Here is a 23852-nt window from a genome sequence, read left to right as displayed (position 1 = left end):
CTGCTTACTCTCCTATTGATTTTTTTCATGCAACTTACTTTCCACTTGCACATTACACAACTCTAAAACCAACCTGCTCACCTAAAAACCATAATGAGTCAGTAGAATGAATGTCAACAGATATCCAAGCTAGTAATATCAGTGGATATACAATGCAAAGCTGACTCTGCCTTGATGTCTACAAAGCAATGATGGGATGAAGGGCAGTAGAAATTAATTATACATCTAGAAGAGGTCAAATAAGTGCCATTGTTTTTTTACATTGTCATTAAGATAAAAGTATCATAATATTTTTTTTGTCATGAAGGTAATACACAGTACAACAGTATAAGCATGTACAACTGATCTGCAAAACTCAGCACAATAGATAGATAGATGAATGCGGATGATAGATAGATAGATAGATAGATAGATAGATAGATAGATAGATAGATAGATAGATAGATAGATAGATAGATAGATAGATAGATAGATAGATAGATAGATAGATAGATAGATAGATAGATAAATTTTTTAAACTATTTTGTGGTTCCACTAGTTCTAATGACACAAACGGTCTTGGTTTGGAGAATACAGTTCTCCTTCTTTTTTTTTTTTTTTCTTTTTTTTTAACCTTTGCTTATAATTTATCTGGGGAAACACAGTTGCCCATTTTGACCAATGGGATACCAGGTCTCATTAGAATATTAAAGATTCTAATAATTGGTTGCTCTAGGTAATTGTCCCACTTTTGCTTTGCACTAGTCTTGATCTTGTGTGGTTGTTATCCTAAATGTACTAAGTAGCTGTTATTCTAATGTCATTGTATGATAGTGTTATTGTATTGTAAATCTCATGAATGCTTGATTGAAATTTAAATTGCTGTACAAAACCAGAGACAAATAAAGTAATAAAGGAATTATGATCTATGAATGGAATTATCAGTTATCCAATAATGTTCCTGAAATAAATACATAGTAGTAGTAGTAGTAGTAGTAGGGCAGAATAAAGTTGATTGCTATGTAAATCTAAACAATGCATACATTGATTAAATTAGCATTTAAGGCATTCCTGTTAATGCTGTACATATCATTTACTTATTTTTAACTTAACATTACATTTTTGACATTACATAGTGACAATATTGATATTTTAGATCTTATTTGTTACTATTTGCAAGTCATTTAATGTTATAGTGAATGTGATATACTGTGTAGCATTTTAAAGAATAGTATAATGGTAGTCTTATTATAAACAGCATATATGAGTTCTTAGAGAACCAAGCAAATTCATGCTTTGCAGTGCAGACTCCACCCTGATATACTGAATATAAATATGCCATTATGTTATATGCTACACCATTATGGCATACAGAAACTGGACCTACCATGGTTTTAGATTGTAGGTCTTCATATTTGTCACATATTAATAATAGGTGCATTTTCATTGTAGGTGAGAAGAAGAAAAGGAAAAAGAAAAACAAGCTATGTGGAATATCTCCTGAAGAAATGCAGTATATATATATACTCACACAAGTGATTAGACTGGGTGCTTTGTGTTGGATAACCGATTTTAACCAGGGAGTCTGCAGGCAACTGTCCAGAGTGCTGAAATACCGGATCGGCTGGTACCAAAGCTAGTTTAGTAAAGACATTAGATCATTTAAATGATTATAGACTCCACCTTATTGCAACAAATCAATAATTTCACTTTGTTATATAAAGTAATTATTATAAACAATATTCACCATACAAGTAAATGGAAAATTACATCAAAGTAAAGTTAGGCATGCAATTTTATTGAGTGAAAAGTGATGAGAGGGGAATATTGATGAAAACAGATAATAGAGGGTCAGTATAAAACTAGTGCACAGAAGGAACACTGATGTTGTCCACATTAACTAATAAGATGCCAAAGTTTCTATTATTTCCTACAAAATAACAAACAAAATCGTATTGATTACAATGGGCAGCACCAGTACTCTTATATACATACTAGTTTTTATATCTAAGTCTCAATGTGTAACGTGACCTTGAGAAGCAAATCTAGGGGAAAGTAGGGGCATGCCATATACCTAAAGGGAATGTATCATCAGAAATTCCATATTATTTAGGTTTTTATTTAAAATAAAATAAAAAATTAGTTGTTGGACTATCCACTTGCATTTGTTTTTAATATAAATATTGTAGTTTTCACACTGGCCACTAGCGGTCACCATTGGCTGATAAAGGCTTCCTGTTTTCTGCTACTCACTTGTCAGCTTTTTGCATATTTGCTGGCAAAAGATGAGGGAATAGTTTCCTTATCATTAAAGGACGAGTATCGCAGAAATTTTTTTTTTTATATCGATTTGCTTTTAATGTTTTATTAAAAATTGTTTTATTTATTTGTGTGTTTGTGTTTTACTTTTTTTTATTTTTGAACTTTTTCTTGTCTATGGGGGCTGCCATTTTTTTTTCCATCTCTGTATGTGTCGATTAACAAAATTCCAAATTGAAAGTCTTCGGCCGAGCGACGTCTGGCGCCATTTTCTTGTGGACCGGAAGCCGCGGCCGGACAGTAAGATTACTACTTCCGGTCGCGGATTCCGGACTTGTGTTCTGATGCAAGCACTTGGAGCGGAGGGAGCAGACGGAGTGGACGGACCGGAGGGAGTGGCGGCGGAAGGAGCAGGTAAGTTATTTCTGTGTATGTACGTGTTTTAGTGTGTGATTACTACTGTATGTAAACCTACTACACTGTGTGTTCGCTCAAAAACTGGCGACACACAGTGTAGGAGGTTTGAACGTTCAATCCCCTCCTTTCTCCTGGCACTAGCCAGGATAAGGGAGGGGAGATTCTGTGAGCTCATTAGAGCGAGTGTGTATTCTCAAATTTTGCAGCATAAAGCAATGTGGTTGCTTTACCACATGCCAATGCTGCAATTTTGGGAATTGCTCCATCTAGTGACCAGCACTGGGAAATGTTATAAATTAGAATCTAATTTATAATATTTCCTGACTCGTGAAAAAATTAAAAAAATTAGAACAATGTTTAATCATTGAAACACTAACTGTTTAACTAAAAAAAAAAAAAAAATTCTAGCGACACATTCCCTTTAAAGGGTATTGTACTGCTGGAGATCTAGATAAGGCAGGATAGTTAAGGCCCTTTTACACGGGCCAATGATCTGGCAAACGAGCGTTCATATGAACGCTCGTACCCGATCACTGCCCTGTCTAAACTGGGCAACGATCAGCTGATGCAGTACAAAATATTATTGTTGTCGGTAGTACATCTCCCTGTGTAAACACGGAGATGTGCTGCCGACATAATGAAAATGCATTGGGATGAGCGATCGCTGTTACGATCGCTCGTCCCCATACATTACTGATCATAGTTAATAGCAAACGAGCGCCAATCAACGAGCTGTCCGGAGATGTATGTCAGGAGATGTTAAACAAACATGTAAATATAGAGATAAATTAAAGAAAAACACATCTGTATAATAATCCATGACATTTATTTGTCAATTGACTCCAACTCCTTTTACCTGCCATTAAGCACCTACCCTCTATACTAACAAAAATGATGTGTAGAAAAGGCAGATCCAGCACTCGAATGTATAAAATGTCCGATTTTTATTTAGGTCATTTTAAAAACAGGGATAAAACAAAAGTCCCGGGACCACGCTTACGCGTTTCAGACCACTGGGGTCCTTAATCAAAGCTATGATTAAGGACCCCAGTGGTCTGAAACGCGTAAGCGTGGTCCCGGGATTTAGTTTCAATAGCCTGCAGTCGACACAGGATCAAGCTCAGGAGGATCTACGAGCACCTACAGCTTTTGGATTTTTTATACATACATTGGTATCAATCAAGCTTCATTAAAACGCATTGGAAAAACGCAATCAAGCATGTTGGTTATGAGGTGAGCAAAACTTTTGGTAAAACATTTTTTCACTTTACCCTCTATACTGTCTATACAGATAATACAGGGAGGAAGTGCGTCCTCCAATATGGCTGCCCCAGGAAAGTTTAAAAAAATAAATAGCCACAATATTTAAATAAAAGAACGAACAGATTATTTCCCTTACATCCAATTTATGAAACTAGAATTACATACATGAAACACTCCCTTTATGACATCATTGTAGATAGCAGAAAATAGGTGGTCAATAAAGAGAGACTGTATGATTAGCACTGAAGGGAAATGTTAAAAAAATATATCATATTCAAAGGGGCTGTGAGATGGAATGAGTAAAACATTATGTTTGGCATAAATGCTAAGTTAATGTACAAAGTGCCTTGCATGCTAATGGAAGGTACAGCTTTGAATTATAATGGGCAATAAATTTTTCTTGTTATACAAATGGTAATTTGAATTTAGTTATGGCAAATGATTTCAAATATGAACATCGATAAGCACATCCACATTACAAAAAGTGCAAGTTGTTGACTTTGAATAAATCGTTCCCAAGTGTAAAATCAACCCTCAATTGCCCATAGCTCATAGACGCCAATGGTGAACTGTATCTTTGGATGACACTAACTTACACATGATTAGATAGCTAGTGAGTTTAATAAAGGAAATATAACAGGCAACGAGATTATATCAATTTCCCCAACAGCATAGACTTGCCTATAGCCATAAGACTCCTACTCCGTTTGATCCCTACTGGTAAACCTGCAATTTATAGCAGGATCTTTTTTTCTCCTTGGATATCATGTCAAGGTAGATGCCAGGGGCATAACTAGAATTCATAGAGCCCCATAGTAAAGTCAGCAAGGGCTCCCACCCCCTTGACAGTGAACTGAACTGTAGTAATACAAATAGCAGCATAACTACTTTTCCTGGAACAGTAACCAAGGGATGTAGTTTCATATAAAGGATTTTCTGCTCAATGAAGAACATACTTAGTAGAGCGAGACAATAGCAGAACGCCACCACCGTGTTTGTTTCCACACCTGACAGAAGTATAATAAATGGCGCATAATAGGTGGGGGGCCCTATTACAGATTTTGCACTGGGGGCCTAGGAGCTTCAAGTTAGGCCTCTGATCCAATTTTATGGTAGACTGTTAGGTGCTTCTCAGCGCTATATCAGACCTCCAAAGTATAACAAAGAAATGTATGAAAAGGCTAACAAACAATACACACACCATAATGGATCTCCTAATTGTCCAAAATAATGTTGCTAAATAAAGGTAATAATATTATTTTGGATGATTAGGAAGATATGCAGATTGTGCTGTTTGTTTTCCCTTTCATCTAGGATAATGTGTATGTACATAGATACGTACTAATTTATTAATATGTTCATATATTCCTTCAGAGCTTTGATATATTGGCGGGTTTAGGGTAACATGGGTTTACACAGTGATTTTTCATGTTTTTAATACTTTGAATTGCATCCCAGCGTGTAAATATCCTCAGATTATTGTTGTTAACTGATAGCAGAAACGGCAATTCAAATTGATCTGTCATTTTAATAATGTGGTTGACAATTGGTATGTTTAAGCATAATTTTAGAATCTTGCTAAGGCGTGTGAATACACTTCAACTACGGTCGCTGTTAGGGCTCATTCAGACCAGTGTAATACTCGTCCGTGTGGTGTGCGTTGATTTCAATGGGGCTATTCACACTGCATGTCCTATATTGGTGCGTTTTCATGCACCTAGTCGCCCATTGAAGTCTATGGGTGCGTAAAAACCACGAACAGCTCACGGACGACATCCATGTGCTGTCCGTGTTTCACGCATCAAATACATAGAAAAGCAGAGAATAAATGTAATAAAAAAAGTGCTTGCACGGACGTGATAAATGCATGCCACACGCAAAGTACACTGATGCCAATACGCAATGCACACGGACAAGAAATGTAGGAAAAATACTGTGCATAGGAAAAACATTTTTGTGCGTGCAAATCGGACACACTCGTCTGAATGTAGCCTTAAGGTGCCTTTACATGCTTAGATGATACGCATGATTCTACTAATTTCGACCATCACCACATTAGTCGAAATCGCAGATGTTCAGGTATTCTTCAGAGAAGACCGGCAAATAACTGCGTGTAAATGCAATCGCTCGATGGTCTGGCATTTAAACCAACCATCTAGACTTTGGCGCCCCACCACTGTACCATGTGACTATGATTACAATTTCATTGCAATATCGAAGAATTGCCACATGTAAACACACGTCATTCAATTTCAAAATCAGTAACAAATAGTCGTGCGAATAGTATGCATTATTGAAGCGTGTCAAGGCACCCTTACAATTAGACAACTACATGCTAATTAAATAGTAAACTAAGTGTGAACACTCACTAAACTATCAAGAAATGTATTTACATACAGTGTGTGTGTGTGTGTGTGTGTGTGTGTGTGTGTGTGTGTGTGTGTGTGTGTGTGTGTGTATAGGCATAGCGTTTCATAGATTTGTAAAACATGCCATTGTGTTTTAGTTGTTTGAAAAAATTTGTATTACAATTAACAGTTATATTTTATCCTGTAAGAACGTAGTCATCTATTGCTTTTTCTATATTGTCATTGGTTGATAATATTAACTGTTTTTATGATACATTCTGAAAGTCTCTAAAGGAACGTAGTCGGTATGAAATGGTATTTGAAAATATCTCCTACTGCTATATCTCATTTAGATAAACATTAACTCTGAGCAAATGTGGCAATGCATTAGTTGGCTATAAATCAATCAGTCTACAAGGACACTGACAATATTCCAGTCCGCAGGTGGAGGACTTTCTCAGCCAGGGATTCTCCATCTGTCTTCTTATCGCTGAGCCTGCTCTTCCATAACCACAAAACCGACTATATTCTGCCTAAGTACACATTGAAGGAAATCTACATTTTCACTAAAGTGTAAGGCCTCATGCACACGACCATAGTGGTGTGCACGGCCGTGATTTGCAGCTTGGACGGCCACGGAATGACACCCGCGGGCAGCCCGCAAATTGCGGATCGTGCACATGGCCGTCTGTATTCATTTCTATGAGCCTGGATCGCAAAATACAGCCGTACTAAGACATGTCCTATCGTTTTGCTGTCCAGGCTCCCAGGCAATGCAAGGACCGTGGAAACCACAGTCATGTGCATGGGCCCATAGAAATGGGACCGCAATTCACCAGCAAAAACACGTTCGTGTGCGTGGGGCCTAACTTAACAAACCATCTGGATTCCCATTTATCAGTTCCGTCCTGCCAGTTGTTTTATGCCTGACCTGGACACTGATTAAATTTTTGGGCACTTTGCGCTCCATTGCAGTGACCTTAGCCGGACAGAAAACACTATATGCAACATCTGTCTATCAAGGGAAGGGAGACATCCGGTGTCACAATTGTAACATCGGATGCCAAAACTTCACCCTTAGGGAAGAATGGAATCAGTCCTGGCATCAGTTTCCCTCCGACTGTTCCACGCCGGAGCGAAACAAAACTGTATTGCTGGATATATGTGAAGGGAGCGTTACACATTTCTGTTTTTTAGCGCAAATTATAGGATTGACGTTCACATTCTTCATTATTAGGCTTGATTTGAGGATGTGATGGACACATCTAAATGCTTTCTGCTGAATATAATTAAAAAAATAACAACTAATCACCAGGGAAAACAATTGCCCAGCAGGTACCTAATGTTGGTGGTTAATATATTAATCCTGCCCCCTTATTCAGACTCATTTGACTCAGTATATCTGTGACAATTACCCGACAGTCTTCTTTTTTGCAATGATGGTTTAGTTACTTGTAGTTTATTATCATTCTATCCTTTCTGTTATGGAAATTATCACTTCCTGGTGAGCTGGGGCTGGGCCCGTGCTAATACACAGAAGCCAATCTGAACATGTAGGGCAGCAATGTAAAACCATGGGAGAGGAATAGAGTAGCACCAAAGGCCTCTGATGAAACATAAGGTTTTTTTCAGACAATCTCAGACTTTGTGTTCTTGTCCTAACATTTAATGGGCATGGCTTTTGTCTATCACAGTAGCAATTTGAAAGGGGTCTGTCAGGGGGCAACTTCCCTCTTGGTGTTTTTCATATTTACAGACAAGAAAATTATTAACTTTGCACTTTTTGAAGGCTAAATTGCCACAGCGATTGTTATGCTGCAAGAAGATACAGTCAGTCTGTAGAGTCCTTTAAACATTGCTGACTCCTGGATATTCATTTACAAAAAATACGTTATTCTACAGGCTACTTTTTTCTGATTGTCGATGTGCCAGAAGTTGGTGTTGCTGCACTGGCAAGTTGCTGTACTCTGCACCTAATGTAACGTAATGTGTAATGCATTATCAATCATTTGTAATCCTTATACTATTTGGTGCTTGTCTTCTGTAGTCATATCATATCTGGTAATAACCAATCCCATCATTAACGGGTAAAGCAGTGTTGGAGTATAGAAGCATATGCCATAGGTGCACCACTGTGTCTCAAATGTAATAGTAAAGGTTAGAAATCAGTAAATTCATTATTTCATATTGAGTTACAGCCCCACTGACTACAGACTGTTATTTAGAACAGTCTGAGATCTGCAAATGGGATCCAGAGGACAAAAGACCAGAAATAAGGCTATAGTCGCACAGAAGGTGGCAAAAAGTTCCGTAATTTAGGATCACTCCTGCAGCTACTTATCTATCTCCACTCAAAAACAAAATATTTACTATTGAATACACTTACAGGGGTTTTCCAACTTCTGACAACTGATGACCTATCCACCGGATAGGTCATCAGTACATGATCTGCGGGGGTCCGTCACCTGGGCCCCGCACAGATCAGCTGGTCTGGTGCCTCCGTGCACCGTACGTACAAGCCGGAAGCAGTTAGCTCTGGCCACGGAATAGTGGCCGAGCTGCAGTAATGCAGCGCTGCTTCTATTCAAGTGAATAGGAGCAGACCTGCAGCACGGCCGCTATGCTATGTACGGAGCCAACTGCTTCCGGGCTCTGTCCATAGCATTATGTGCCACAACATCCGGTGCCTGCTGGCCACCAGAGCGGCTTATAAGTGAGCGGTCTGGGTGTCGGACCCGCACTGATGACATACTGATGACCTATCCGGTGGATAGGTCATCAGTTGCCAGAAGTTGGACAACCCCTTTAACACTGTCATGCCATAGTCGTTTTTTAAGAGTCTAGGAAGCTTTGACTCCAGCCTTGCTGCAATTTTGTTAGACAACAAAAGTTACAAAGTTACTCAACTTTTCTGTAGATTAATTCTATATGTCAACTGTAAAAGAGTGATCAAAGGTGGACATACCCTTTAACCCCTTAAGGACACGGCCAATTTTGGCCCTGAGGACAGAACAATTTTTTATATTTCTCTCTTTGCATCCCGACGCTCATAACTCTTTTATTTTTTTGTACGACGTAGTTGTATGAGACTTTTTTTTTTTGCGGGACGAGTTGTAATTTATGTAGGTACCATTTTTTGGTACAAATACGTTATCATTTAATTTCTATAAATTTTTATTTTGGCGAAAATGCAGAAAAAAGCAGTTCCGCATCAGTTTTAATATATTTTTTTTATACACCATACACCGATCATATTATTTCATGTTTTGGGACTTATATTTGAAAAGTTTATTTATTATTAATAAATGTGTGTTTCTGTGTATTTTTTTTAACTTTTTATTTATTTATTTATCATTAATTTTTTTTTACATTCACTTAACTTTTTTTTTAATCCCATAAAGAGATTTATCATTTCTATTTTTATTTTGTAACTGTAATGTACTGGCATATATCTATATGCTAGTACATTAGCCTGTCTACTGATTATAAACAGGTAGTTGTTAGGGCATACCTAAGTATGCCCTAACAAAAGGAAATATGTTCAGACAGCCCTGGGGTCTTTCAATGGAATCTAGGCTGTCTGGCCATACAAGTTGTGGGCTTTGATCGCGTCACAGTTATCTTCTGTGACGCGATCAAAGTGCAGTCCCCTCTCCTTGAATGCCGCGCTCAGCTTTCATCGCGGCATTCAAAGGGTTAACGGCGGAGAGAAGATGTTTTTCTTGTCCTGTGTCGGCAACCAGTTAAAGAAGTACTCCTGCAAAAAACATTTTTGCTCATATATTGATAACTCACAAGCAATATTTTTGCAGTGTCATTTCTTTATTCCCAGCTCAGTTGCATCTATTCACTTTGGACGCTTTTATTATGGGCAGCTGTGTCCTGTGATCTCAGTCTGACCACAAAAATGCTTTCATGTGTAGACAGGAGGTAAGTCTCTTCTGTGAACTACATGATTACATCATCACCTATCAAATCCCTTCTAGCAGCTCTGAGACACTTCCTCTTCCCACCCATCTCCACCCTCCTTTGTTCTCTGTATGTGTTTCTATGCATAGAGGGCTGCTGAAGATCTTATTTCTGCCCTATCTAAGGGACCAGTAGTGCCGTCATATAATATGTGAGTCCATACAATGATTAATTGCAGATTTATAAAACTCCCCTGACTCATACCAATTGTCTATATTATCTGTGAGTGCTGTGTGCAGAGAATCCGGGGTATCTCTATGGGATGCTGCTCCTCAATGTCTCCTGTGTAAAAACTGACAGGGAAAAATGATTCACAAGGAGGAGGCAAAGGAGACAGGCTGAAGCTACATTACATAGGAATACACTTAGACTCTGCTGTGTAAGTTAGGGGATAGCAGTTTTACAGTATGCCACTGATCTATCACTAGCAGAATGCAGAGGAGACCAACTAAAGCTGCATCATATAGGAATACACTCAGACTCTGCAATGTACAAAAGTTCTATGTCACTTAGATTGGACTCAGAGGAGAGCAAGTGCAGTGGGATGAGACTTTGCCCCCACTGCAAAACCAGAGGCAAAATGGTAAAAGTAGTCTGCATTACAAGAACAGTATTAGCGCTGAAGAATGAAACCAAGATGGCAGACAACCCATAAATTTCACATCAACCAAAACAGGTATACACATGGCATAGACAAGAAATTCTACATTATTCTTTAATAATATCCTCTTCTGCACTATATACTGTAGGCAAAAAAATGCTAGAGGGATTCTTTAAGCTGCCTATACTCAAGCATGTTTTTGAAAGAGGGACCTCTGATACAGCTAATCTCCAGGAGAAATGATGGATTATACAGTTTAAAAGGTATCCTGTCCAATCCTTGATTACCCTGGTTATAGACAACGAGGGTTTTGTGCTCATACACATTAGATTGTCAATAGATCATATGGAAATTAACACAATCTTCAGAAAATTATTTAATGTATATGGCTAATTTTAGGCTTTAGGTAATTGGCTGTTAATGTAGGCAAAGTAGCTCTGTACATTATAAAGATCTGAAAAACGTATCCTCTGTTCTACAGTTAATGTGAATGAAGAGACATAATTTAAAAGCCCTGTCAATCCATGGAATATTTTGCATAGATTGTTGTGACTGTTATAAGGAATGGATATATTTGTCATATGTTCAGCGGTTCTTTCATTCCTTCTTATTTCATAACCCAACAAAATGCTTTTTGAATAACCAAACTCACTTACTCATCGCGCTTACAAGTGTCATACTCTGAGAAGACAAGATGAGACAAGTAAAGATGGTTTATGCTGGAAACCACAAAGTACAAGTACACTCTAATAATTTCTCTCTGTACAAACCAATGTGCGCTGAAAATAAAGGTAATATGAATGGCAAGGGTAATGTCTAAATGCGGTTTTACTGTAAGGCCTCTTGATACGGCATTCTAACAATTATTTAAATGCTTTATTGAACTGCCCTGAAGCATAAATTGAGTTTATGAATTAGAATTACTTGTGCAAATTACAATATCTACCTGTAATTTATTTGAGCTGATGTTCTCATAGAAGGGTATGCAATGTGCAGATGCCTGCCTTGCAGTGAAGCCTAGTGAACGTTTTGCAGATGTCTGAGCATCGGAATTATATTGTATGTATAATTGAAGTTTTGCAACCAAATAATGGTCTGCGCCCAGACTATTGTCTCCTCACAAAATGTGGACAAATAGCACATGATAAAATAATTCTTATTAATGTTCTCATCCACGGAAAAATTTCCCGTCCACGTCTATTACCATTGTCTATTTGTCAATTGACACCGATTTACTAAAAATTAGGAGTTGTGATCAGTTAACCGTTCAAAATCACTATGTGGCCAGCTTTATGCTCTGTTCAGACTTGTGTTAATTCTTTTCTATCAGGCTTCCATTGCCATTTTGAGGGTCAAAATAGTACGGCATGCTGAGCTATTGTATCACCTAAAAAACATACAGACCTGGCTGGAAATTGATGGACCTTTCATAAATGTTTGGGGGTAAAAAAAACTAAAATCTTATGCTATCATGACAGATCCTACTGGATCCTGTAAAAAGGGAAGCTATTACACGATCATAGAAACAGCCTTATTTATACATATGCCCCCAAAGGTGGACAAAGGGATCTTAGGGCCGTATACATGAAAAAATAATATGATAGGCCATATCCATTGTTTTATATACTATATATTCTTTTCAAAAGTAATAATGTTATTAAAATGATTGCTAAAGGCTGACTTAGAAGTGTTTTTCTTAACACAATAATATCCATATTACGCATATGTTTCATGTTATCTTGTATCAGAAAGTCTCAATGCATTTTTAAGTGTTCCTAAAGAAAGTTAAAGTAAAGAAGCACGTGTCTATTTACACTGACTTTGAATGTCCCTCAATGTCCTTGTACATGTAGATACAATTTACTAACATTTCTGTGTTTCTAGATAAATAAAAAGAATAACTAGAAGCTGTCAATACACTAGAACACATTAGAAAATGTAAATAAAGGGTCTCTTATGGGAAATGCCCTAAAAAAAAAAAGCAATAAAAGAGCCTAATCATATTGTCTAACATTCCTCAAAGGTGCAAAGAAAGCAATGGAAGATGGAGGAAGGAAATATCTGTTTGGTCATTATGTTTTTTACAAAAAATGTGGCTTGTCAGTGAACAACTATCAACTATTACAAAAAGTCCATTGGCCCTAGTTAACATGTGACTGGGTCATAGGAGACTGCCAGGACAGTTAAAGGTTCGTTCACATCTGCATCAGGGCTCCGTTCCGACGTTCCCTCGGAGCTTCCTGTCGGAACGGAGCCCTGACTGACACAAACATAGGTTTCCGTTTCCATCACCATTGATTTCAATGGTGAAGGATCCGGTGCCAATGGTTTCAGTTTGTCTACGTTGTGCAGGGGTTCCGTCGTTTTGACAGGATGAATACCGTAGTCGACTACGCTATTCATCCCGGAATACTGGCCTGTTTGATTGACTGGTGTATATGTTACAGTTTTTTTGTGTAACACAATGTATTCCAAGTGCATATATCCGTACTAGTTGCTGTAAGTGGCTAAATCGAGCATTTTGATCTTAAGATAATTGTTGTCATCATAATTCTGCTTTAACCAGAAATCCTCTTCATTCCCTGGCAGAGTAATAAATGGCCCTCCAATGCCAGGCTGCAATTGGTGATATAAAGGAATTCTTTGCTTTTCATTAAAAAATTGGCTGCATGATTTTTTTTATTCGAAAGTGTCCTTCTTTGTGGACCTGTGAGTCCTACAGCAATGCATTTGTTTGATGCTGTAATAGGCAGACTTTTGAATAAAAAGAGATTTGACAAAAAAATTAATAAACACTTGTTATAAAACTGAACGCGAGTAATTCAAAGGAAACGACACATTACAATCTGGAGGCAGCAGCCATTTGTTTTCTCGTCACCTTTGGCCTGCAGTTCTCTGCTCGGCATTGTCTTGCAGACCCTCACAGTAGTGACAGTGTTAATCTGCGGAGTCGTGTCCTCACTGGGCTAGATGTCTGCTGTACAAAAGGAAGCCAGGTTGTCAAGGAAACCATCTCTAGGCTCCCATGATAGATACTGTTGTTTATATTAATTTCACAACATGAATTATCATATCTGTCCACTTTAAATTAAAATTGCGCAGAATCACCAATGTTTTTAAATTTAGCGAGCAGAGGCAAAATTCTTAAAATGATTACCAGTCACAGGCCTCTTTATGTGTAAAATAGATTTATAGTGACCCACCTTCCTCTCACCTCAGGTCCCCTGTTATGTCTTCATGCAGCGCTGTCAACCAATATTTGGCACCGCAGATTTTACAGACATTCAATTAAAAGCTGCGGGTTCATGGGATACTTTACTTTATTGTCAAAAAAGCCAGAAAGTTAACATATTATATCAGACTTACTAGGATATGGTTTGCTATATAGGGACCCGGTGCTGTTTACGTGTCATTGCACCATTTGCACGCTAAACTTGACACCCTGTACTGTAATGATAGGCTTTATTTGCTGATAGAATCTGCGCTGGAATGTATTGCCTCTTTTTACTCTTGCATAGTATGGGCTCTAGAGGGTGGAGGTCTGGAGGTGAAGGACCTCCTGAGTCTGCAGCAAATGTATCAGTGTTACGTCTGCTCCTACTGTATAACAATTTCTGCCTCATTGAAAATGTAGGCCCATCTTGAAGCCAAATTAACGTTTATATTAAGAAATTAAAATGTAAGTGTTTGGTTAGTTTCATTAGTCCTGGGGTAGGCCCGAATTTGCGGACCTTATATGGGCACAGAAATGCATCCATATTTTTCTTGTGTGAAACTTGCTTTAACGAGAGTGCCCACTAGCTTAACACTTCAGAAGCAGCTTCTAAATGCCCTAATAGGCACCACATCTCATGACAGTGTTGCTTTCCATAGCAATTCAATAATATAAAACAATCTTTGTTCAGATAATAAAATACAGGAATATTCAGTTCCACTGGAGCTTCCTTTTCAGCATGTAGGCAGGCTACAGGTAGTTTTATGTCTTTAAAGGGAACCTGCCAATTAAAAATGCAGTTCAATCTGGGGGCAGCATGTTATAGAGCAAGAGGAGCTGAGCAGATTCAAGATAATTTGCAATTTATTCATTTAAACCTCTGCTCATTCTGGACTTGAAAGTCCAGTGGGCGGTCCTACACAGTGATTGACAGTCTTCCCTGTATGAGTGTGAATACAGAGATAGATGTCAATCAGTGATTAGGACCACCCACTAGACTTTTGAGCCCAGAATGAACAGAGGTTTAAATAAATAAATGACAAGTTATACTGAATCTTTTGCTACAAAACTATATATCAATCTGCTCAGTTCCACCCGATTCTATAACATGCTGCATTTTCAAAATCACAGGTTTCCTTTAATATTGAGTCCATTGGCAGCCTGCTGAAAGACATTAATGGCAAAAGCCAGCATATTATTATCATCAGGACCCTACAGCCTCGAAAGGGGAAGTTTCCGACAATAATATTATATCATGCACTTTCTATTAAATTCGGCTGAGATGTCATCACTGACTTCTTTAAGTACAGACAATTCTGTCATTATCAATATTGTTATAGTTCTTCTGATTTCTTTACTCTAGTTCTGCTCTAATCCGTTCAGTATCCAAAACGAATCATGTTTTACTTATTACATTAGAAGAATAATTAAAAGCAATCTAGTGATATTTACATGGTGGCCTTATTCTAATTTATACATGGACAGCCAATAAGTAGGCATATGCTTGGTTTCAAGGCAAGTTCTCACTAGTGCTGCAGGATAGCGTAGTACTAGTATGAACCACTATAGTTAAAAAGTTTCACCTTTGCATATACAGTAATTACTTCATATGCTTCAATTAGTCAAATTTCCCAGTTATAATTGGGAGTGATTGAGATAACAAGGGAAATCCCCAGCGAAAAATCATATAATAGAATTGCTGCATATGCAATTGTGCAATTGTCACCACTGTGAAGCTTCACTTTAAGTTATGACCTTGACTACAGTGGTATTTAATGACAGGTCATTGTGACTTTGTCTATACGCCACAGAGAATAAGCTCAAAAATGATTCTTCTCAAACAAGAACTAAGGCTTAAGGAATTTATTCAAGAACACTTATGTGTCTCTTGAGATCTAGTAATGGAAATCATTAGTATTCAGTAGTATTCTATTGAATTGAAAAGAAAAAAAAAGTAACACAAAGGTTTAATATTACACACATTTACATTTATTAGAAGCTTGAAGAGATGAATAAATGATCATAAAGGGCATTGTATTCATTGTGGACTGAGGTGATCTGTTTGCTGCATTTTTCGTTATTAATGAAATCCGTATTCATGTTTGAATCAGATACACATAATTGACCGGGCAGTGCTACCGAAAATGAATTATTCTCATATTTCTTTTTTGTAAGAAATATAATTTTGCATAGAATTAATTTCTATCACTACCTCTTCCCTGTTATAAGCATCACTGTTTAAAGTTATAACCTATGGCAGAATGTTTGTTAAATATATTTCCAACACTCAGCTTGTGAAGGCAGCTTTTAAAGTAGTGTCAGTTTTGAACGCTTTGTTAAGAGGATCCTCTGACAAAAAGCTGATCACAGGATGCCCCAACAATCAGTTATAATCTGTTAGTGAACTTGGCAGCAAGTGTTCAATTTCCCTGCAGCGCCATCAGAGGGGAAATGAAGCATTACACAGTTCTCATTTAAAGCAACGGTCTATCCCGTATGCATGGATGCGTGGGGTTCTCCTGAGAAACTCTATGCCCTGGTTAATAGCTATAGGTTCTGAATGGGAAACTCCTTTTTCATATTCACTTAGAATTCCCTAATAGAGTATATGAAAATACGTTTTCTAAACCAGACAACCTCTTAAATAGTCATAGCCCTCGGAAGAAGCTACATGCGAAACACGTGTTGGGGTTTGAATCCCCTCATAGCTTTGGCCTGTATGCCTCCTTATATTTTTTTTGTGATCTGGCTCTCATCATATAATATAATCGCCTTTTCTTGGATGTTTTCTATTTCCATTTTTCACTTTATGATATATGTAGCAGTTCTCATATACACTATTTGCACTTTATTATATGAGACTCCGGGACACGACCTATGTCGGGATCCTTTTTCATGGGTAATGTTACTGCTAATGTACTTGTTTTTAACTATATTGTCTCTCAATAAAACATTGTTTATTTTTCTCTAGAAATGGTTCATGTGTGATTTCTTATATAGGTGTTCAACGTCTTAAATATTTGCGTCACTGAGGATAAGACACACTTCAGATTTTGGACACTTGGGGGTCAAGCTTCATCTCTTAGGAGAAAATCTCTTTTTTCAAGTACTTTCTGGGGAAGTGCTCAGCATTATCCTGTATACAGCCCAATCTTTGGCATGATAATCACCCTGCATACTGCATGAAGGTATATTACTGTACATCACTGTAACAAAGAGTAATATTTAAGTGCATTATTTTATTTCATGATTTCAGACCTATACTCTTTACAGTTAATACCACTAAAACGGACATAAGTACCATTACACCTCTTGCACCCTTACCCATCATTGACTCATAGACATCCATAGACTATAGGACAAAGAGTGCATGTTTATGGAAAGGCTGTCATTTAATGTCTATGGCTAACATAATTAAACAAGGGCATATTTTAAGAATAAGTTTAGGGCATATAGATTTGGTTATTTTTCTCATATTCAATTTGCAATAAAGAAGAGCACATGACACCAGAGGACAGTGGGTATGATGTTATTTTAATCCTACTGATATTTTAGTCATTATTTACAAAAGGAAAACTCTGCCATCTCTTATCTTTGCTGCGTTGATTAAGTTAGTTCTCATGGTGTAAAGACAATAGCTTACTATTCACTTAGTTTATTCATTAACAAAGAAACTCTAATGTCACATTGAGTTGTATAGTCATAGTACTGAAAGTGAGCTAATGACCAGATATAGTTCAGTGACCCTTCGAGGGGTCACTCACTGCGATATCTCCACACACTTATTAATCATAAGGGCAGAGTTCATACCACGCGTGATGTCATCTTAATGCCATGTTGCCACTGACAAATGCAATTCCACTGCACATTCTTATTTCTATAGGGAACCCTATATTAAAGTACACAAATCGTATCCAACTGAGCTTTTCAGGATTGAGACTACTGTTATTCCATGAACTATAGTAGATGTAACAAAAATCAACTCAAACTTTGGGTACTAAAGCAATGAACAGTAATAAACCATTTTAAAATGTTTGGAGCATAAGTATTCTCTCTACATACGTGTGTCAGAACAACTATGAAGGATATAATAGGGCAGATATAATATCTTTAAAGCCAGGATGGCATTTGAGAGCAGATCGAATGGAAATTTCTTGAGTCCTCCTCTCCTTGCCATGCAAGTTCTAAATATTGCTTTGCAGTACAGCATGCATGGCATGCCTCAAAAGTACCAAAACGACACAGTTAGTTGGCCATTTGTAAGTAACTAGTATAGGTCTACTTGTGAAATGGTTTCTTGTAACCAATAGTGTTCACTTTATACAGATATAGCTTGGGCAAAGAACTGATTACTAGTTGATATCTTTTCAGACTACATATTTTTATGATAGCTGAGAATGGAGGCTGAATTTGTATAGTCTACTGTAACATGTGCTTATGCCATGCTAGATGTTTGGATATTATAAGTGGGAGTGTGGTGTGCATTGTATGGTCACCTACACAACTGTGATCTTCTAACATTTCCTTTCTGTCTTAGTAATCCAATAACACTTGGACACACTAAATGGCCCAATGTATGTGGACACCCAAGCTTCTTGCCTGTTGAACATTTTATTCCCAGACCCTTGTCATTAATATGAAATGAGTCCTTTGCTTTTCATCTATAACATCTTTCAGTCTTCTAGGAAGGCCACTAGATTCTATCCAGACACTAGATTATTAGTGATCTTGGGAACCCAGGTTAAGTGATAAGGCTTTGCTTTCAGTTTGCATTTTAATTTCTTCCTTAAAGAGGCTCTGTCACCAGATTTTGCAACCCCTATCTCCTATTGCAGCAGATTGGCGCTGCAATGTAGATAAGAGTAACGTTTTGTTTTTTTTTTTAAAACGAGCATTTTTGGCCAAGTTATGACCATTTTTATATTTATGCAAATGAGGCTTTCTTAAGTACAACTGGGCATGTTTAAAGTTATGTACAAGTGGGCGTGTATTGTGTGTGTACATCTGGGGGCGTTTTTACTTCTTTTACTAGCTGGGCGTTGTGAATAGAAGTGTATGATGCTGACGAATCAGCATCATCCACTTCTCTTCGTTAACACCCAGCTTCTGGCAGTGCACAGACACACAGCGTGTTCTCGAGAGATCGCGCTGTGACGTCACTTCCTGCCCCAGGTCCTACATCATGTCGGACGAGCGAGGACACAGCAGCAGCATCGGCGTTTGCAGGTAAGTCGATGTAGCCTCTGTCGCCTGGTGCCGATGTGTCCTCGCTCGTCCGACACGATGCAGGACCTGGGGCAGGAAGTGACGTCACAGCGTGATCTCTCGAGAACACGCTGTGTGTCTGTGCACTGCCAGAAGCTGGGTGTTAACGAAGAGAAGTGGATGATGCTGATTCGTCAGCATCATACACTTCTATTCACAACGCCCAGCTAGTAAAAGAAGTAAAAACGCCCAGATGTACACACACAATACACGCCCACTTGTAAATAACTTTAAACACGCCCAGTTGTACTTAAGAAAGCCTCATTTGCATAAATATAAAAATGCTCATAACTTGTCCAAAAATGCTCGTTTTTGAAAAAAACAAAAACTTTACTCTTATCTACATTGCAGCGCCGATCTGCTGCAATAGGAGATAGGGGTTGCAAAATCTGGTGACAGAGCCTCTTTAAGTGTTATGGTTATAAGTGCCCAAACCATATAAAACACAGCAAATTATTTTATGAGCCTAGATTTGTATAGGAGAAGCGTCAAGTACAAGTACAAAGTTGGAAGCACCGGCCCCCTCCCTAAAATATCATTCTATCATTTATACCTAGGACTTCACTGAAACTAAACCCAATCCATGAACAGCAACCACAGACCAATTTTTTCCCCCTCGACAATCTTTAGAAAGAAAACTGTTTATCCTCAAAACCAAGATTTATCCAGATGGGGAAAAATGATTCATCACTCATGAAAACATGTTTCAGCTCAGGGGTGGAATAGTAGTAGGCTTTATACCATGCCAGCCAATACTTTGTCTTACACTTGCAATCCAATGATCTCCCAATAAAATTGTTATGCTAAGTGTTGACAGATAATTTTTACATTTTTATGAGATTTAGTGGGTAACAATTCTTAGATTAGCTTTTGTTTCTCCATAACATATGTGCTTCACAATTACACCACTTACAGTTGACAGGGGCAGCTCTAGCATAGCAAAAAAATGGACAAACTGCATTGTTGGAAAATCAGCATGCAATGATGAAAAGTAACTTCAGTACAACTCATTCTTCGACTTATATTTTTCTATGGAAATTGAATGTCAGTGTACTTGATTTTATGTACCGGGGTACACCTGGGAGCAAAATAGTGGAAGAACAGTCATTAGAAGCGGTTTCCACATTCTGTTGGCCATAGAGTGTAAACTCTAGTTGCCTAGATAGGTTGGTAAAATGTTTGCCAATTATTAGCATTTGGTTACAAAAAGAAACAAATACCTCTGCCATATAATGTGAAGTCAATCAGAAGGACTGTCGGGTTTTCTATTGTTTCCCTTTGTTGCCAGAATTTTGCAATGTGTCTCATTCTAGGGGTATTAATTATCCCCCAAAAGAATTGTGAAAACTAATGACATTTAACCTGGAAAGATATTAAAATGACCATATTATTATTTTAAAGACAGGAAAACATAATGAATTTGATGTGGATAACTGATAATATATATAATACATTATTATATTTCCTGTATTGACTATTTGAACTTGTGTACTATATTATAAATAATGGGTAATTAATCCATGATTTCCAGTTAATCTATACATGAATACAATATGGTATGCTTGGTAAATGGATACAATAATATAGATGGCAAAGAGATAATCTGATGCATGGGATATTAACTAATGATCTCACTGAGGTGCTCTTCAATGTCATCTCATATTTATGACTTATTATATTCAGAAGCTTTTGTATGACAGAAGATGAAACTTGCGGTGATAATGTAATGACCTTACATAATCTCAGTGGATCAAGATTTTAGACAAATTCACAAAAGTTGCAGGGAATGTCACCTTAAAATAAAGATGTATCTGGAAAGATAAGGACATGAGTTGTTCCTTCTCTAAACTGTCTTTGTCTTCTACACAGAAACAGATGATGAGGGATGACAACAAATACAATGCCTTATGAGCTGCCACTGAGCTTTCCCTGGGCTCTGAATAGTATATAGCTGTCCAATGTTACGTGATGTAACAATGACTTCAGTTGTGCATCCGGTGCAACAGACATATTCCGGGCCCCGATGCACTCTATGTACAAGCAATAGCAGTAGTACAGCGATTACATAGAGCACAGCGGGGACAGTCACATGACGAAGAGTTGAGTCGTCATGAAGGAAGACTGTACCACTAGACTTCCGGTCCCTCGCCAGCGCTATAAAAATCAATTAAAATCTTAGAATCAGCGCAATGGGGGACTAAAATGTATATTAGCGAGTGTAGCACACTGCTGATACTTTTCAGTCCCCACATAAGCCCATTAATGTTTCTGCAACTCAAAGACACACCGAAGTTGCATTTTATTGCAACTTTGGTCAACTTACAACAGTCACAATCAATTATTGCATAACTTTTCTCATTACCCTCTGCTGAAGTATGATTCAAGCAGGGAAAATTTGCCCTCAGTCACAGCATGTAATTCAAGTAACATGGTCTGCCATTGGCTGGGATTACTTATCTGAAGTCATAGTAAGACTTCGTTCACATCTGCGCCAGGGTCCCGTTCCAACATTCCGTCTGAGCTTTCCATCGGAACGGGACCCTGACTGACACAAATGGAAACCATAGGTTTCCCTTTCCATTACCATTGATTTCAATGGTGACGGATCAGGTGCCATTGGTTTCCGTTTGCCTCCGTTGTACAAGGGTTTTGACGGAATCAATAGCATAGTCGACTACGCTACTGATTCCATCAAAACAATGGAGATGTGCTTCTGACAACGATAATATTTTGCTTTTTTAAAACGATACGATCAGCAGATGAACAAGCGTTTGCTCGTTCATTTGCTGACCGCTGCCCTGTTTACACAGGGCTATTATCGGCAATGAGTATTCTATGAACGCTTGCCTGTCCGATAATCGCCCAGTGTAAAACCCCCTTAACTTCCGATGTATTACCAGAAGTGACGTTACGATAATGAAGTGTAGTTTCACGCCCTACCCATGCGTTAGAAAATGAACAAGCCATCTACACACGACTGCTTTCCTGCTTGCTCTGTCATGGACAATCGGACGTGTATTGAACGAGTGACCCATATATACTGAACAAGTAGCGACAATCGGACGAATATTTTAACCACGGCTGACTCCTTTTCAGAAGATGACGGTGTGTCATAGGTTGGTTTAAATGATTGTTCACTTTAAAATTATACCTGAAGATTGTTCGTTATGATGGAAATTGGCAATTTTCTTCAACTTTGGTCTAATGTGTATGACCACCTTTTGATGCGCTAAATATTACACAATGACGTTTCCCAACTTGTCCAACATGGTTTTACGATCATTTCCTTTTTACCATTGGCCCTGACATGGTGATAGGTCAGAGAACTAGGTGATGTCTCGCCGACCATCTCCATATTTAAGGTCATGTTTCAATCATTGCTAGTTACAATAAAGTTAGTAATATCTTTCTTTGCATGCTTGTAAAACCAATAAAGCCACTTTGACAAGTAACAAGATGCAGCTTCTACCCACAGTGATTCTTGTTATTTTCTGTCTGAGGTATTGCAATAAGTAATAATAGAAGTACCTCAACAAATTGCATCACCATTGGATACAACAGTATAATTTTGTGTAGACAGGGGTGAACACATTACTTCAGACTTGATGTGCCAGTTAGATCACTCCAAGAACTAGTTTGATTTTTTTTAATGGCCAAATAATGAAAAATGTCCATGGTTGTCAGTGGCAGTGCCATGTGGACATCAAATCTATTTGTTTATTATAATAATTAATATATAAGCAATCATTTCTTACCGTGGTCCACTCTATTGTATTTCATGTTTGTAGGAGTATATATTTGAGTACCCCAGTTTTATAGTATGAGATTAAGTATAGCGCTGACATCAGATTTTTATTGTGAAAGCTGCTTAAGATTCCTGCTTCACCTCTAAGGGTACGACATCTTATATTATCACTTGAAGCTTGATAAAAATTCTCTGAACACGAGCTGATCAAAGAAATAACATTGCCCTCATTTATTATGATGCTATGTATTATAGATGACCACATACAGCTTTCCTTCTTATCCTGGCGTTGTTTCAGGGTCTTAAATATGTTACAACCAATCCAGAGTTAAAAATGAGTAATAATCAATGTGTAAAAGTGTTAAGATGTTTGGCCTCCTATATATTGCCTAATTCTTGCATACCCGCCTTCTTTTTACCGGACAAGATGACAGAGGCCTTATCAGTAAAAGTTGGAGATGGCAGAACGGTTAATTGCTATGGTGTAGTCAAGTAGTATTTAAAACAACCTGACATCATGGTATATGGTGCTTTCTTGCGTGATGGCAACAGGTGTACAGGAAGGTCAAACAGAATGTCTTTTCAAGAGTTGTAATGATCAGAATACATATGTCATGACTGAGACCCATCTGTCCCAACTAGATCAGAAGTAATTGTATTGTAGGGAGAATTACATTTATTAACAGAAGGTGAAGTACATGAGAGCTTAGTACTTACTTGGGAGATATACATTGTTGTATCCATTGGGAGTAGTCAGTTATCATAATAGGGTGAACAATTACCTTCAGAACC

At 37.8% G+C, this 23852-nt stretch overlaps 1 protein-coding gene across 1 annotated transcript in view; it reads right to left on the bottom strand.

The window, feature by feature from the left end:
- Positions 1 to 23852, bottom strand: part of ONECUT1 (one cut homeobox 1) — a 40621-nt gene that overhangs the window by 10487 nt on the left and 6282 nt on the right. The window contains exon 2 of the mRNA XM_075857982.1: positions 1511 to 1615. Coding sequence (XP_075714097.1) covers positions 1511 to 1615 — 105 coding nt within the window. The remainder of the gene's footprint in view (positions 1 to 1510; positions 1616 to 23852) is intronic.

The sequence above is a fragment of the Rhinoderma darwinii genome, chromosome 3 (genome assembly GCF_050947455.1).
Source record: "Rhinoderma darwinii isolate aRhiDar2 chromosome 3, aRhiDar2.hap1, whole genome shotgun sequence".
In the NCBI taxonomy this organism is placed as follows: Eukaryota; Metazoa; Chordata; class Amphibia; order Anura; family Rhinodermatidae; genus Rhinoderma; species Rhinoderma darwinii.
This window is presented reverse-complemented; position numbering and strand designations above follow the sequence as displayed.